General features: G+C 42.1%; 1 protein-coding gene across 1 annotated transcript in view; it reads left to right on the top strand.

Moving 5' to 3' along the window:
- LOC310853751 (ankyrin repeat and BTB/POZ domain-containing protein 3-A-like) overlaps window positions 1-12,914 on the top strand; it is a 215,180-nt gene extending 202,266 nt beyond the window's left edge. Inside the window, 9 exon segments of the mRNA XM_083758173.1 lie at window positions 455-628; window positions 630-766; window positions 3,535-3,713; window positions 4,500-4,605; window positions 5,986-6,088; window positions 6,613-6,694; window positions 7,469-7,537; window positions 8,088-8,201; window positions 10,499-12,914. Of these exon segments, the coding sequence (XP_083614299.1) occupies window positions 455-628; window positions 630-766; window positions 3,535-3,713; window positions 4,500-4,605; window positions 5,986-6,088; window positions 6,613-6,694; window positions 7,469-7,537; window positions 8,088-8,201; window positions 10,499-10,744 (1,210 nt within the window). The 3' untranslated portion in view covers window positions 10,745-12,914.
- The last annotated feature ends 2,929 nt before the right edge of the window (window positions 12,915-15,843 follow it).

Genomic DNA, 15,843 nt, shown 5'->3' with positions numbered 1-15,843 from the left:
CCCGCCCAACTCATCCATCCCACCGCTGACCCCGTCATGACCTTCTCCCCACTCCCCTTGTCTTGTGTCTTTTTTTCCCCAGGTGCTAAGCACCTGGACTACATTTACTAACGACCGCACTGACGACCGTGGTCGTAGTGACAACCGTATAGTGGAAAATTCTTCATGATTGGCTGCCTCTCTAAGCCAATGGGAGACCGACCCATAAAACCCATAGTCCGAAAGGCATAAAAAACCCCATACTCTGATTCTGAACACCACAACGTGCAAAGCCGCATCGGCCGCTGTTGTGTAAGGGGTTTGTTTGTATGAGTATGACGCAAGTGAGAAGTGGAACGCGAGTGGCAACAGAAGCTAATGTTATGAGCTAACTGAGAGCTTGCCGCACCTGGCAGTTATGACCGAGTCATTCTCGTTTTACCCAACCTCTCCCCCCCCCCCCCTTTTTCTATAGGAATGTATTCCGGAATCTCTTGGCGCAGGCGGAGAAGGAGAAGGGGGACGTCCTGTCCTTGGAGGAGATCCTGGCCGAGGGCTCGGACCCCGACAGCGAGAAGAGGCGTCCGCGGCCCGCACAGCAGCAGCAGCCAGCGCAACGGAGGAGGAGGGAGGGGGACCGAGGCCAGACACGAGAGTCAGACTTGGTTGGAGTTGGGGGGACGCTGCGAACAGGGGGGGAAGGCCAGACTCAGAGCCCTGAGAGAGGCCATGTACCATAGCTCTGAGCATGGCCATGTGGACATCACCATAGACATCCGCAGTTTAGGTCCAGAGTTACTAACACCATTGCTGGCCCTCACTCTCTGGCGGCCCACGTCCGTCCCCGGCCTGTCCACTGTCTACTGTCTGGGGCTGTGCTCATGCTGTGCCTGTCCTGTATCGCTACCGCTCTCTCTCTCTGCTGTGGTGTACTACACATCGTTGTGCTCGCTCGCCCCAATTAATCACCCCCCCCCCACCCCGGTCAAATCAGCCATGAAACGACGTTGAAAATAGGTCTCTCTTTCTAGCAGAGTCGATAAGAAGTTGTGAATGTACCTCACTGGCCCCAGGGTGCAGTTAGAATAGTCCAATCATCTTTATTGTCACATCACAGCTTTTAGAAGGTAAAGAAAGTGGGTGAAATTTGTTTTTTGTGCATAGTTCCCATCGTGAAAACAAAGAAAGGGGGGGGGGGGGGGGGGGGGGGTTAGGATATCGAGGCAAGAAAAAACGTTTTAGAAGCTAGTTCCACACACAAACAGCACACCCGTAGAGTCTCTCTTGGCTAATTAACTAACGGCACAGATGTAGGGTCTTACAACTAAGGGCTTTCCAGATATTTACAAGCTTGTTTCACAAACGGCACAACCGTATAGGGTCTCTTAATTACAGGCAGTACGGTCGGCCATACAAAAGGGGTCTCTTTTTCACAAGAAAATGTACCTGAGATACTATATTTATATACATTATATATTATATATATATTATATATAAGCGCCTGTATGCGTGCTTATATATACAAAGAGTGAGGCTCTTTCAGTACATGAGGCAATTATCAACTTTCATCCCGACATCGCACGGTTCATGTGCAACACGGCTTTTTCACGCGTAGAGGACCCACACTATACTGACACAGCGAACCGACTCTCATTGGCTACATTACCATGCATTAGTACATCTCTGTGCCAATCATCTGTGATCAGATCACGCCATGCACCAATTACTGGTCAACAATGGCCATCATCATGTCTGTGTGATTCGACGGCCGGATTTCCACTCTTCCCTTTGTGCTTGCTAAATGTCACAGAACGACGGAGACATTTAATGTTCTCCTCAAGCTGTTGTGACAGGCTACGCAACAAGACCTAGGGCCCTGTTTTCGCCAGTGCTATATATACCCCTTATGCCTAAATGTTTTTTCGCCCTTTTTACTATTTTGAAAAACATGTTTGAATTACAATTTTACAATTTAGGCTTTTAGCAGACGCTCTTAATCCAGAGGGATTTACCGTAAGCAAGAACAAAACATGGTAATACATCAAATACATCAACATAGTCATCAAGAATCTGTCTAACAGTAGAAAATATGTACAGTAAATCTATGAGTATACAGTATACACTATAGGGTGCTATGTCTAAAATGCTATCTAAATTACATAAGTTTAGCCTTTAAGGTCGTCGAAGCTAGTATAAGTGCTATGGGCTAAGATGGAGTCTGAAGAGGTGGGTTTTCAGACTACGGTGGAGAGTGAGTCTGCAGTTCTGATTGCAATTGGAAGTTCATTCCATAGTTTTGGAGCCAGAAGGGAGAAGAGTTTAAAAAAATAGCCGATCTACAAGTTCACAAGTGTCGAAGTAGATCGGCTAATTTTAAAATGTTTTCAAAATAGTAAAAAAGTTTAGGGATAAGGGGTATACTATAGAGCATAGCAGTGGAAGTGGTTTTCTGGACCCACTGAAAAATCGGCCATTCGTTTTCCCCATTGAGATTTACAAAGATATCTATATCAATTATTTTAAGCCTAGAATCAAGCCACCCGGATCTTGATGAATCATGACCATAAACACCTTGATTCTGTGAAGAAAGAAACATGAAAACCGCTAAACAAAGGGTATTTATTAAATGCAGTATATCATACAATTAATTATTCACACTTTTTTCCCCCCACACAAAGTTTTTATGGTCGCGATTCTAGGCCTAAAATAATTGGTGTTAATATATTTCTCAATCTCGATGGAGAAGAATGAATGGGCGATTTTTCAGTGGGTCCAGAAAACCATGTCCACTGCTATATGCATGGGTTTTCAACTGGTGGTAGCGTGGACCACTGGTGGTCTGTGAAGGTATTGCATGTGGCCCCTGACTATATTAATTTAGTACGTATAGGATAGTATTATGTAGGCGTGTGGCGACGCATCAATGGTGTCACGTTACTGGAATGTCGGACGTCAAGAAGAACGTCCACAGAAAAGGGAGTTTAAATCTCAAGGGAAACTGTACCAGATTAGCCTGGTTGAGTCACCATTATAAGGAAATGTGCCATAATCATTCATGTCTGGCTTCTCACTCAGAGTCACACAAAAGTCGCAATGAACAGCATTCGTGAGTTTAACCTGGAAGGTTAATTTCCCCCCACACCATGCCCATACCCCACCCCACTGGTTCATAATTAAGCGATACTACACGAGAGGGTGTTCTTTATCGTCATTAATGCACACCTGCGGTTCATTAGTCACTAGTGTAGTCACTATATGACCACACTGTTCCAATAAACTATAGCTATAGCCTAGCCACAAATCTGCTGTGCTCTGGGAGAAAAAAAACCCACAGACGAAATCTTTGTTTTTTGAGTAGGTGTTCCTTTGCGCTGGTTTAAGGAATGGCTAAAAGCCGTTTCAACCAATCAGATTTGCTTCCTCGAAACGACCCATTGTATAATCAGTTGAAAACCCCTGGTTGAAAATAGGGCCCTATATAGTAGTAGTAGAGTGGTGACAGTTCTGGTTTTGTATTCATTGTGCTTTCTCTGCATGGTGTTCCTCCCACACCAGGCGTTCCCTGGACGCTGCACACCTGGCTGGAGTCCCTGCGCACCTGCTTTGTCCAACACCGGCGGCCGCTGATCCAGGGTCTGCTCAAGGACTTCAGCGGCATCCAGGAGGACGAGTACACGGAGGAGCTCATCACGCACGGCCTGCCGCTCATGTTCCAGATCCTCCGGGCCAGCAAGGTTTGTTTGTTTTGCCGCTCTTTTATATTATGCCCCCCCCCCCCAAAAAAAAAACAGAGGACATTTACTTAAATACTGTACAATTTGGAGGTGTTCGTACTTTAGAGTATTTCCAAATTTCCAATACTTCTACTTCTACTCCACTACATCTCAGAGACAAATATTGTACTTTTACGATTAGCCCAATTCAGCTCTATACACATTTCGGTCATCGGAAAATAGCCGATCTACAAGCTCACAATGTGTCGCATCGGCATTGTGAGCTATTTTCAAACGATTTTTATAGATGTGAAAACTTTAGAGACATTCTGCATAATGAGTACTTTTACTTTTGGTACTTTAAGTACATTTTGATGCCAATACTTTTGGTACCTTTAATCATTTGTAATTTCGGACTTTTACTACCAGAATGCGCATTTAAAAAGAATGCACTTTTAAAATTCATTCATCGGGGCATGTCATTATTGGGCATGTCGCAATGCGACACGTTGTGAGCTTGTAGATCAGTTATTTTCAAGACATAGGCCTAAGTCTGTCTTAAGTGTCAACATAGTCATAGTAGTATTTGTACATTTGCTCAAGCACTTTTGTGAACCATTTGCATATACACCACCCAAGATGGAACAAAAAACTAAAACTCGAATCTGCATACTGTATATACAGTATATCTCCCATTTTGAGTGCATTCTCCGGCAGCTGCATCCACGTTTGATGCCACTGCCGGCCGGGGAAATGCACTCGCTTCCTTCTGCCCATTTCTGCATTTCTTGTGTGTCCATCTTGCAGAATGAGGTGATTAGCCAGCAGCTGTCAGTCATTTTCACCCAGTGCTACGGGCCGTTCCCCATCCCCAAACTGACAGAGATCAAGAAGAAGCAGACCTCCCGCTTAGGTAAGAGAAAGAAGAGCATTCAGAACGCTTGCTGCCATGTTTTGTGTCATAAATTAACCCATTAAGACTGTTTCTACAAATGTCTTCAAAAATCAAATATGAAAACCCTATGTTTCTATATCAGTGGTTCTCAAACTATTTCATGTCAAGGAGACCCAAAATTATATGTAATTGGCCAGCCGACCCCCATCTGAAAATATGTTGTTCCAGGGACCCCCCAGAAGCAAAGATATGACTTAAAAACGTTTGCTGTAAGTCCCCTAACCTGTATATTCCATGACGTCGCATTGAGATTAGGCAACACACACAGAGAGACAGATACAGAAATCTCCATAATATGGAGATTTCTATATATTCCATATATTATATGGTCATAAAAGGGACAGAGACAGATGGGTGGAACGGATACTCTGACAAACGGGTATTGCATAGCCCGGTGGGGCATGGATCTCCACCTTCCATCGTTACCGACTCGGTGCTCTACAGCCGGGGCACCGGTCTAGTTTATTTAAAAACAGATTTTTACTCAGCTGGTGTTAGGATGAATGCTGTGTGAACTGTGAATGCTTGTTAGGAAGCCTGTTTTGGGATTGCCATTTACCTTTTTGAACAAGTCACTTCTCAGATTCACAAAAACACCACATCTGGTCTGCTTTATTAGAAACATGGGAAGGACAGCCCACTAGCACCATCTAGTGTCAATACAAATACAGGATTTATTTGAAATTTAGGGATTCATTTGTCTTTTCTTTTTTTAATTATTACAAGATGCTTGTAATTATATGCCAGTGCTTTAAGAACAAAAATGCTTTTGATATGCAAGTTTGGGATTAATTTGCTAACTCCATCAATGTGGTTCCTTAACAGCAGAGTAACAATAGGAAACTCTGTTCAAAGGACTGAGAATCAGATTCATTCTGCAGCCTTTTTTTCCTTTTCAAAATAATTTTAATCAAGTTTTTACGTTTTTTTAAACAGAAGCCCAGGGGCAAGCATGAATGTCATTCAGTCACACGTTATCAAATAAGAGTATAGACTTCAGTAGCTAAGTACAATCAGTTAGTTATATACGAAACATTAGGTCAGATACCCCTCCTAAGTGTTGGTGACTCAGAGGAAATATAACAACAAAACTAAAAAAACCTCAATAGCTCCTAAGTGTTGGTGACTCGGAGGAAATATAACAATAAAACTAAAAAACCTCAAGGACAGGTTTCCTGGGCCTGGCGTCATGAAAGGGGGCGGGACTGCGACGCTCTATTCCCCACACAACAGTGGTCCCCAGGTTCATTCTATGTCTAGCTGCATGCTTTGCAGGGTTAGCCACTACCGATGGTACGCTGTGGGTTTAACTTCTTCCATACCCATCTTCTCTTTCAGACCCCCACTTCCTCAATAACAAGGACATGTCTGACGTCACCTTCTTGGTGGAAGGAAAACCATTTTATGCACATAAGGTTCTGCTGTTTACGGCTTCGACCAGGTAACGTGGAACGTACACGTGCACTGTGTACTATGTGGGAGTCAGTGGCAGGGGTACATCAATATGTCCGTACACAAATGTGTCCACGGGAAGACTTGGCCATGTATGTGGCGAGTACATATACATTTATTTATTTATGTATTTATTATTTTTTACACAGTTATGTTCTTATTTTCATCATAATTCCCAATTACTGAATATCAAATCTCCCGCTTTTCTTCAGGATGTGTGCGACAGTGACACTGACTTTTTATTTGCAAGGACCACCATAACCCTGAGAGTGTACTACAAAGGAACCAATTTGTACAATTTGGTTCCATTTGTACACTCTGGGAGTTACAAACCCGTTATGGTCATTCAGGGCTAACTCTTTGTGTTCCAGAAGCCATACATGTCAGGGTCAGTGGGAACTTACGTCATACTCGGGGGTCTTTGTGTGTGTGTGTGTGTGTGTGTGTGTGTGTGTGTGTGTGTGTGTGTGGGGTACACTCTACCATCATGTGTCATCCTTATGTAACATATAGGTTCAAGTCCCTGCTCCAGAACCGACCAGCTGCAGAGAACACTTGCATTGAGATCAGCCATGTCAAGTACAATATATTCCAGGTAAGACTGACTTAATGCATCATATCACATTGGGAGGAGGTCCTCATTGAGACCTGAGATCAGGTAAGACTGGCTTAATGCATCATATCACATTGGGAGGAGGTCCTCATTGAGACCTGAGATCAGGTAAGACTGACTTAATTCATCATATCACATTGGGAGGAGGTCCTCATTGAGACCTGAGATCAGGTAAGACTGACTTAATGCATCATATCACATTGGGAGGAGGTCCTCATTGAGACCTGAGATCAGGTAAGACTGACTTAATGCATCATATCACATTGGGAGGAGGTCCTCATTGAGACCTGAGATCAGGTAAGACTGACTTAATGCATCATATCACATTGGGAGGAGGTCCTCATTGAGACCTGAGATCAGGTAAGACTGACTTAATGCATCATATCACATTGGGAGGAGGTCCTCATTGAGACCTGAGACCAGATTAAAAAAATTACAGTTTTCTGAAAAGCCTATATATTATATGGAATTGGCCCTCGACCCCCATCTGAAAATATGTTGTTCCAGGGACCCCCCAGAAGCAAAGATATGAGTTTAAAGAAATCGCCGTTTAAAGATATTCAAAGATTTGTGCCACATTTTCACAATAAAATAAATAAATAAAATAACATAGCATAGTAGATGTGCTATTTTTTCAAGTTTAAAATAATGGTTAAAGTGGTCAAAAGCTAAGGCGACACAGATGCGTTCCAGGTCTCAATGCGTTCAATTTAAAAGGGTTGAGAATCACTGCTATTTTTATCTTCTATGTTCCAGTTGGTCATGCAGTATCTATACTACGGTGGCACTGAGGCGTTGCACATACGAAACACTGAAATTATGGAGGTAAGAGTTGTGCTACTTACATTGTTTCTTTTTTTTATTATAAAAAAATGAAACAATAAGTACTTTTTACTTCAGCAGTACAGTGCACTGTATTGGTATACTGTGGTGGGTACGGGTAAGGTATAATTGCTACTTTTACTTATGTAAAAGTACTTCACCACACTGGATTCAGTGTTGATTTCGCCGACTAAACCTATGACAAAAAATGTTCGCCGACTCCCTTTTTTCTCACTTTGGTTGCGCTCGGTTGTTGAAATTAGCCGATCTACAACAACATGTCGATCTACAAGCTAGATCGGCTATTTTCAGCATGCAACTAAGTGTAAAATCAGGCATCACAACACCAAAATACAATTTTCTCGACAAAATCAATTGTAGATTTAGTAGAAAAATCGCATGATATTTAGTCGACTAAAACTAGACTAACACTAAACATTTCAGGGGACCAAAACATGACTAAAACTAAATTGCATCTGACTCAAAAGACTGACTATCATCCAAACTTGCTGTCAAAATAAACACTCGAGTGTGTGGGGGCTGTGTTCTGCAGCTGTTGTCTGCAGCCAAATTCTTCCAACTAGAGGCCCTTCAGCGACACTGTGAGATCATCTGCTCCAAGAACATCACCACGGAAACATGCGTGGATCTCTACAAACACGCCAAGGTGAGGCCCAGCTCCAGCTGTACTGGAAAGGAAAGGCCACCAGGGGGCCTCGCCGGCCCACAGGTTCGCTGGAATCGCTGGTATACAGAGCAGGGTTTGCTGTGATGCAAAGCCAGGGGTGTTCAGTTTAGCCACTTAGACCAGTGGTTCTCATCTCTTGAGAGCGTAAAATGAAACCAAATGGACCCTACGCTCTCAAGAGTTAAATTATTGTTAAACATTACTTGATTAACAAGAAGTCTACACAATTAGATAATGTAGGAGAATGGTGTTTTGATCAAAATATTGCCTGCTATCTCTACTAATGGTGCCCGACATCAATACAGCATGGAATGGAATTGTGGACAAAATCTTATCCAACGACAACAAAATACTTGGGTCTGAGAGGCAGAAATCTCATCAAACGCTGGTCCGTTTAAATAATAGACCTTGTCGTGAAAAAGGTCGAACACCACTGGCTTAGACCCTCTATGCTTTATACTTGCACTGTACTTGGTGCGTTATTTTTCAATCTACACCAAATCTCTTTACCACAAATAGCAGATCTACAAGCTCACAACATATGTCGCAATGTGTTGCGACATATGTTGTGAATAAAGGCTCATACATAGTCTGGTTTTACGGTGGTGGGGTGACCACCGAACTACAACATGACGTCACGCGCCGCGGTGAAGAGCAAACCACCGCCACCGCTCCAGCCCTTCGCTCTGTTTTTACTCACCACCGCTCAACGTTATTTCAGCTCCGGTGGTCAACTCACCACCGGAGCGGTGGTCATCTCACCACCGAAAATCCAGACTATGAATAGGCCTTAAGGATACTGATGCAAATAACGACATAAATGATTGTCATAATGGCATAAATAGCAGTTTCAATTAAAGTGACTTAATCACACAAACAAACGCTTGCTTTGCTGTGTTTATCGGATTCGGAAATCAATCAAAATTCTTTATTGGCATGATAAGATATGTCTTACATACAAAACACTTAAAAAAACACTTAACACTCCTCTGAAACAGGTTGAGTATTTGGGTGCATATATATTTTTTCTGCATTGAGCCACGGACCACCATTTGATGAGATTTATCCTCTCAGACCCAAATCGATGGATTCCATCCAATTCCATGCTGTATTGTATTGATATGGTACCATTATTAGAGAGATACAGTATCAGGCAAACGATCAAAATAACAATTCTTACACTGGCTTCCTGTATATTTCAGGGTTCATATTGAAGGAGAATTCCATGCTAGAAGGCTTTCTTACCTTTATAGTTGTTACGTCCCCACCAAAGAGGTCCAGGTGTGCAAAAGCGCATTATTGGCCATTTCCCCTACTATAAGCCCTCAATTAATTGAATTGAATGGGGCATTGTGCTAATTCGCTTATTTCCATCGCTCAAAAATCTTCATAATGTAAATAGTATCCCAAGGTGGCACACTTTATTATTTATTTTGATGGAAATAAGCAAATTAGCACAAAAACCCAACCCCCCTAAGGTCTGCGGATCAGGGTCTGTTATTATTTTGTTCCCAGCACTAAGTTAAAACAAAAGGTGACAGAGCCTTTCAGGTTGTAGCGCCCACACTGTGGAACGCTCTCTTCCACAGGTCTTGAGATCTGCAGCTTCTGTGGACATTTTTTAAGAACAAACTCAAAACACTACTATTTGCACAGTCATTTCCAGACGTTTCATGATGTTGTATATTGCTATTTGTCTGGTTTTGTTTTGAGATCAATTGTACAGGCTGTTTTCTAGTCAAGTCTGTACTATTCAGTTTTATTTTTGCTTGCTTTTGTTTTTATTCTCTGCATGTAAAGCACTTTGTGAGTTTTCTCTGTGAGAAGTGCTACATAAATAACATTTACTTACTTACTTACTGTTCTCCTAGAATGTATTTTGGGCAGGAACCCCTTTTGGTGTTTTAAGCATTGTGTTATGCTTTAGCGGTTGAAAAATAGCAGATCTACAAGCTCATAGCACCGAGTGCCGCTATTTTATTTAAACCGTGAAAATGTGGCGCAAATCTTTGAATGTATCTTTCAGAGCCAAAGTTTTTAACTCAAATCTTTGCCATCTCTGGAACTACATATTTTCAGATGGGGTTCGGCGGCCAATTACATATAATTTTTGGGGTCCTTGTCATGAAATATTGAGCACCACTGATGTAGAAACATAGGTATTTCAGAAAACTGTCAGGATTTAGAAGACACTTTTTATTAATATTTTGACGTCAGGCCTAAATGGGTTAATTCTCCCCTTTGCTCCTCTCTCTCCCTCCCTCCCTCCTTTATAGTTCCTCGGTGCCGCGGAGCTCACGGCGTTCATCGAGGGCTACTTCCTGAAGAACATGGCGCTGCTCATCGAGCTGGAGACCTTCAAGCAGCTCCTGTACGAGCCCCTGCCGCCGGCCGAGAGCCCCGCGTCCAGCCCCGCAGGCAGCGTCTGCAGCAGCAGCGACATCCTCCAGGACCTGGAGCGGACGCTGGCCACCCGAATCCACTCCATCCACCTCTCCACCTCCAAGGGCTCCGTCGTGTGACCGGCTCCCTCCACTCAGAGAGCCCAGCCCTCACCCAACCACCACCCGATAACATCCAACTGTCTCGCGCTACACAGCCGATCCACCCGGGCCGGCCATGTCTCATCCTTGTTGCTGCTGCTGGGGGGTAGAGCTTTGCTTCTTGGCGTCATTGTCAGGCTTCTCTGTCTCTGGTCAACTCTCCTGTCACGCAAAACTCTTGCAGGGACCACCATAGCGTTATAATGACACAGTGTGGTAGGAGGAGGAATATTCATGCAACACCGTCACTTGCGTTGTCACTTAATTGTTCCGAAGCAAACACTGCGATTTTTCGCAGAGCACCGTCATCGAAAACATCCCCTTGACAATTATCGCGTGGACATCCGTAAGGGATGAGTGACGCTCATGCTTTTACCGTGCCCTGATCATAATTATGAAACGTGCAGGCGTATTTCATGCGGGAGATGCGCATAGAATACGCTTAAAAAAAAAAAGGCAAATCAGAATTTTGACTCTTGATAAATGCAACTTTTCCATCAGCAATTAATCTCTTTAATGAGAGTGGTTTACAGACCGTTACGCATTTTCATTGTGGGAGACTTAATACTGATGTGACATACAGCATTATGATCATCATGAGAACATACCAAAGCGCCATCACAACTCTGTCAGACACAGCAGCAGATGCAGATCATACATGTAATAATAGAAGGGAATAGTAGCAGAGGCTATGTTATGATAACCACTTTGACCGTGGCCTCCCTGTTGTGGGGCGTGTCATTATGGGAGACAATTTCCTAAAATGTTCACTTTTTCGAAGATTTGGGAATTTTCCCAAATATGCTGATGGCTGATGGACATGGGTGTGTTTCAACTTGCGTTGTTTATACGTTGGATTTATTTTACTGTGTTCTCTACTGTGAGCTGCGGCCAAACCGATCAGACAAACTTCACGACGACCAATACTCCCGTTCTTTTTGAACAACTCTCTTCCACCTGACAAATCCATAACTGGTTTGAGCTGGTTTGAACTGGTTTGAGCTTGTTGACGTTCAACTGTAAATGAGACTTGTGATCGTTTCATGGAGACTGTCATCAATTTGCATGGTCCCTCCCCTCAACTAAATTGTCCTGATATTGCTTCTTGGGCAGAGTTTACTTCACTGACTACTACCTTTGGATAAAAGTACGGCATGCTCCGCCTGCTGCTTTCTATCTATAGCAAACCAGTTTGATGCAGGCTACATACGGCCTGAAAGTCTGTCTGTATAGTCATGTTTTTCCTTCTTTTTTGTACAGTAGGCCTACCCACATGCTTGGCGCTTAACACCACCACGCTCAACTGAATGTGTTCGTCTGTGTTCAAGCTATATGCTTCCGTTTATGCAAAGTTGCATGTTTAATCTGTGTGTCTTATGTTTCTTTCTGTGTGTGTGTGTGTGTGTGTGTGTGTGTGTGTGTGTGTGTGTGTGTGTGTGTGTGTGTGTGTGCAGTCAATGTCACAATGTCCTTGTGTCATGTAGAGCGATAGGAGAGCGATAGGACAGTGTAAGATGACTGTTTAGCAGCCTATTGAAGTACTTTGTCTCTGTATTCCTGATGCATTCTGAGGAAGGAATTACAGTTGATTATATTGAATATAATTAAATATATTATATTGAATATAATATGAATCTGTAGATAACATTCATTCAACATTCATTGATCACTTGAGATCTACCACTAAAGGTATATGGACCAAACAGACACAGATATGGCGTGTGTGTGATGTGATGACAATGACATTTCATATTAATTAGAGCTGCATATTAGTGCTCTCATTTGAATAATGAAAACACCACTTTTGATGGATACGGTCAAGTGTGACTACTTATGTTTAACGACTTTCACCTTGGTGTCTCTTTTTGGGCATGGCATATATGTGAAATATTTTCAAAAAAGGTTAAACTTTTTTCTGGAATTTTCTAAAGTACCATATCTTCAAGCGTCGTGAGTGCGAGGTTCTGCTGTTTTTGAAAGAAATGTAAATAGGGGTTATTAGCGGTTTAAAAAGCCCTGTTTGACATTACATACATTTCCCATTTACTAATCCCCATGTGTCCAAATTTCTTGACATGTATAACTCTTAATTTTGCTGGATGGAATGTGTCTAGTGTGCAGCACCTACCTAGCCCAAACAAACAGCAAACACCTAAGCTAAGCTGGGCTTCAGAAGTCCTACAAACATTGAGCGAAAATAGGAGTCCTACAAGCCAACACGTTCTGACGTTCCGTGTGTGTGTGTGTGTGTGTGTGTGTGTGTGTGTGTGTGTGTGTGCTTGAGATTGGCTGCTTTTGGTGTAGAGGGACAACGCTGGGGAACAACAACTAACAATAAGCATAGACCCCTGGGAGACCCTGTTCAACTAAGTGCATAGGGTTTAGGTGGGAGACCCTGTTCAACTAAGTGTATAGGGTTTAGGTGGGAGACCCTGTTCAACTAAGTGCATAGGGTTTAGGTGTAAGTGTAGATGTCTATAAACTGTATTCATGTTTTTTGTGGTGGATGTCTTTGATGCAGTATGATACACACAGACAAATGATGTAGCACACTCAAAATTACTTTCAAATTAGTTTTGGGTCAAACACATTTTAGCTTGGGCCTATGGGTAAATAGCAGGCCCATTTAAATCTGTAAATATTTACAGAAAACGAAATATATTCACCAACTTTATTTTCTTACCTACATGCATAACGCTGTATATTTTACTTTACATTTCCACAGCTATTTTGTTTTACAAAAATTTAAAAGATTGTATACAAATATTCAAATTAAGCAATATTCCCTTGAGTTCTATTACTTGGTACAGTATACTTAAAATATTACAGAAAGATGAACTATAAATATGAATTGAAAAATCCATGAAAGCAACTGAAGAACTCAGAATTAACCATGTTCCTTTGCCATTTATGTCACTCATTTTCCATTAATCTTAGAACTTTAATTAAACTTCTAATAAATTCCCTTTTGAAAAATGTTGTATAACATCTATCATAACATTCCCCACTTGAAGACCTTAATTTATTTAACTACACAATGATTTAAAAAAAACAAAAAAACTTGACCATAGGCTTAGTCTCCATGGAAACAAAGGTTTATTTATAGATAGATTCAAGAAGGTGTCGTGCACTGTGTTTGCTAGTGTTACTTGGTCAAAAGGGGCAATACTTTTAGAATATGCGTATTTGACTTTTTTTTGTGCTAATTATTCAAATTGTGTAATGAATCTAAGCATAGAACAGAACACACAGTGAGATTGATGTCTTTGTTTGATTCTTTGTTATGACACCAGCAAATAACTTTAGCAAAGACCCTATACATTTTTTACTATGGGCCTTACAATGGATCCAAATCATTGGTAGGTTGGCATGGCTCTTTTTGTTCAATGTCGTCTAGGATGTGCGCTGTGCACCAACTTTGTCTAGTCAGACTATTCTCTTAATTTATCAAAGCATTTATTTGCCTGTATTTTTGTTCCTGCTAATCAGCAATGTTTATGGTAGTTCCAGTTGAAACATGCATGGACTATTTACTAGATTTGGAATCCAGGGGGATACTTTTGCTATTTTTTCCTTTGATGATGATGTATATTGTACAAAACATATATAAATATATATAAATATAAATTATACATGGTGTGAATAGCAGGGATTTGGTTGAGCATAACAATAAAAAAGGGAATATTACACTCATGCAACAGTGCAATTGTTCCATGACATGCATTTGTGTACAGTCAATAAAACGATCACTTTAAACAATATGAATTTGTCTTGTTAATTAATTTGCAGTATGTGTATTGTTATCAATACAGTTTTCCTAAATTCCTATTGGTTAGTGTGCCCTATTAATAAAGAACAGAAAGCCCATTTCTTCCACTTCAAGACTGTATACTGTGTCTGGCTCACCTGAAAAGCGTGTGAGCTTGCAGATGGACAATTTTTCGGCACGGACACTGTCCTATACAACTAAGGAGCCAGAACACCACACCATCTTCTGTGAATGCTGTTGTATACGTGGCCAGAGGCCAGCACCAGAAGGATTTACTGATCACTTTACTTTAACTGAACAAATTAAATGGCTCGAGGTACTAAACATGATGGCAGCTCCCCCACAAAGCCAATGGAATGTCTGGAGTCTCGAGACTGTGTTTGAGAGTCGTTAAAGACTGACGGGCTGGGGGAGAGGTTTGGCTTTGACTTCTATTTGGGGGTAGGGGGGTTCTTTCTCTGCGTCTACACGTCTGTCCCCCTTCTATTCATCTGTATGTATCCTCTTCATACTACCGTGCCACCGTCTATGATAAATTGATAATCTCTCAAAACGGTTAACCTTGAACAAAGCCATGCAACGTGCAAATGACACAAAAACAAAATCATCTGGAAGGCAACATAAAATATTCTTTCAGATGTTTATCCTTTTCCTCTGCTGTATGTTGGGCTGCAGGTCAAGCAGGCAATATTGTAATAATAGGCTAATTTAATTTAATCCGGCATACAATGTGAAACTGCTTTCTGACATATCACCTGACACCCCTCTTCAGTATATTAAATGAAGGGCAAGTATCTAATGGAGTTGTCGGTAGCAGTGAGACTCCGGTATTCCATGAAGCGAGGCATGGTGTAGGTGTAAGCGTGGCCTGGCCTGGCCTGGCCTGGCTGACAGTACATAGTCCATAGACTAGGGGTGAACCGGCGCATTTTGGCATCTGCCAGACGCAAGCGGAGGTTACAGGTTGAACACAAGATGCGGTTTGGACAGCAGGGTTTGGGAGCTGTTGGTACGGCCATTGGTCGGAGAGCGCCCGCTGTTGCAGAACTGTGTACATTAGATTGTGACTCCCCATACCATTTGATTTCACAACGAGAAGCGTTCAACTTATCTAGGGCTCTTCTCAGCTGCAACTGAGCACCACACACCCCAGCCAGCTTCTGTTGGTATTGAATACCCAGAGAACGAAGGGTGCGTTCTGCTTGTAAATTCTCTCTGCGCAAGGCATTAGCAAGAGACCGATCTGAAAGAGTTGAGGAGTAAAGAGACCACGAATAAGAACACAAATAAGAAGTGTAGTGATATAAAA

Source organism: Protomyctophum parallelum (assembly GCF_964188405.1).
Source record: "Protomyctophum parallelum genome assembly, chromosome: 22".
Classification (NCBI taxonomy): Eukaryota; Metazoa; Chordata; class Actinopteri; order Myctophiformes; family Myctophidae; genus Protomyctophum; species Protomyctophum parallelum.
The sequence above is the reverse complement of the archived record's forward strand: the minus strand, read 5'-3'. Positions and strand labels throughout refer to the sequence as shown.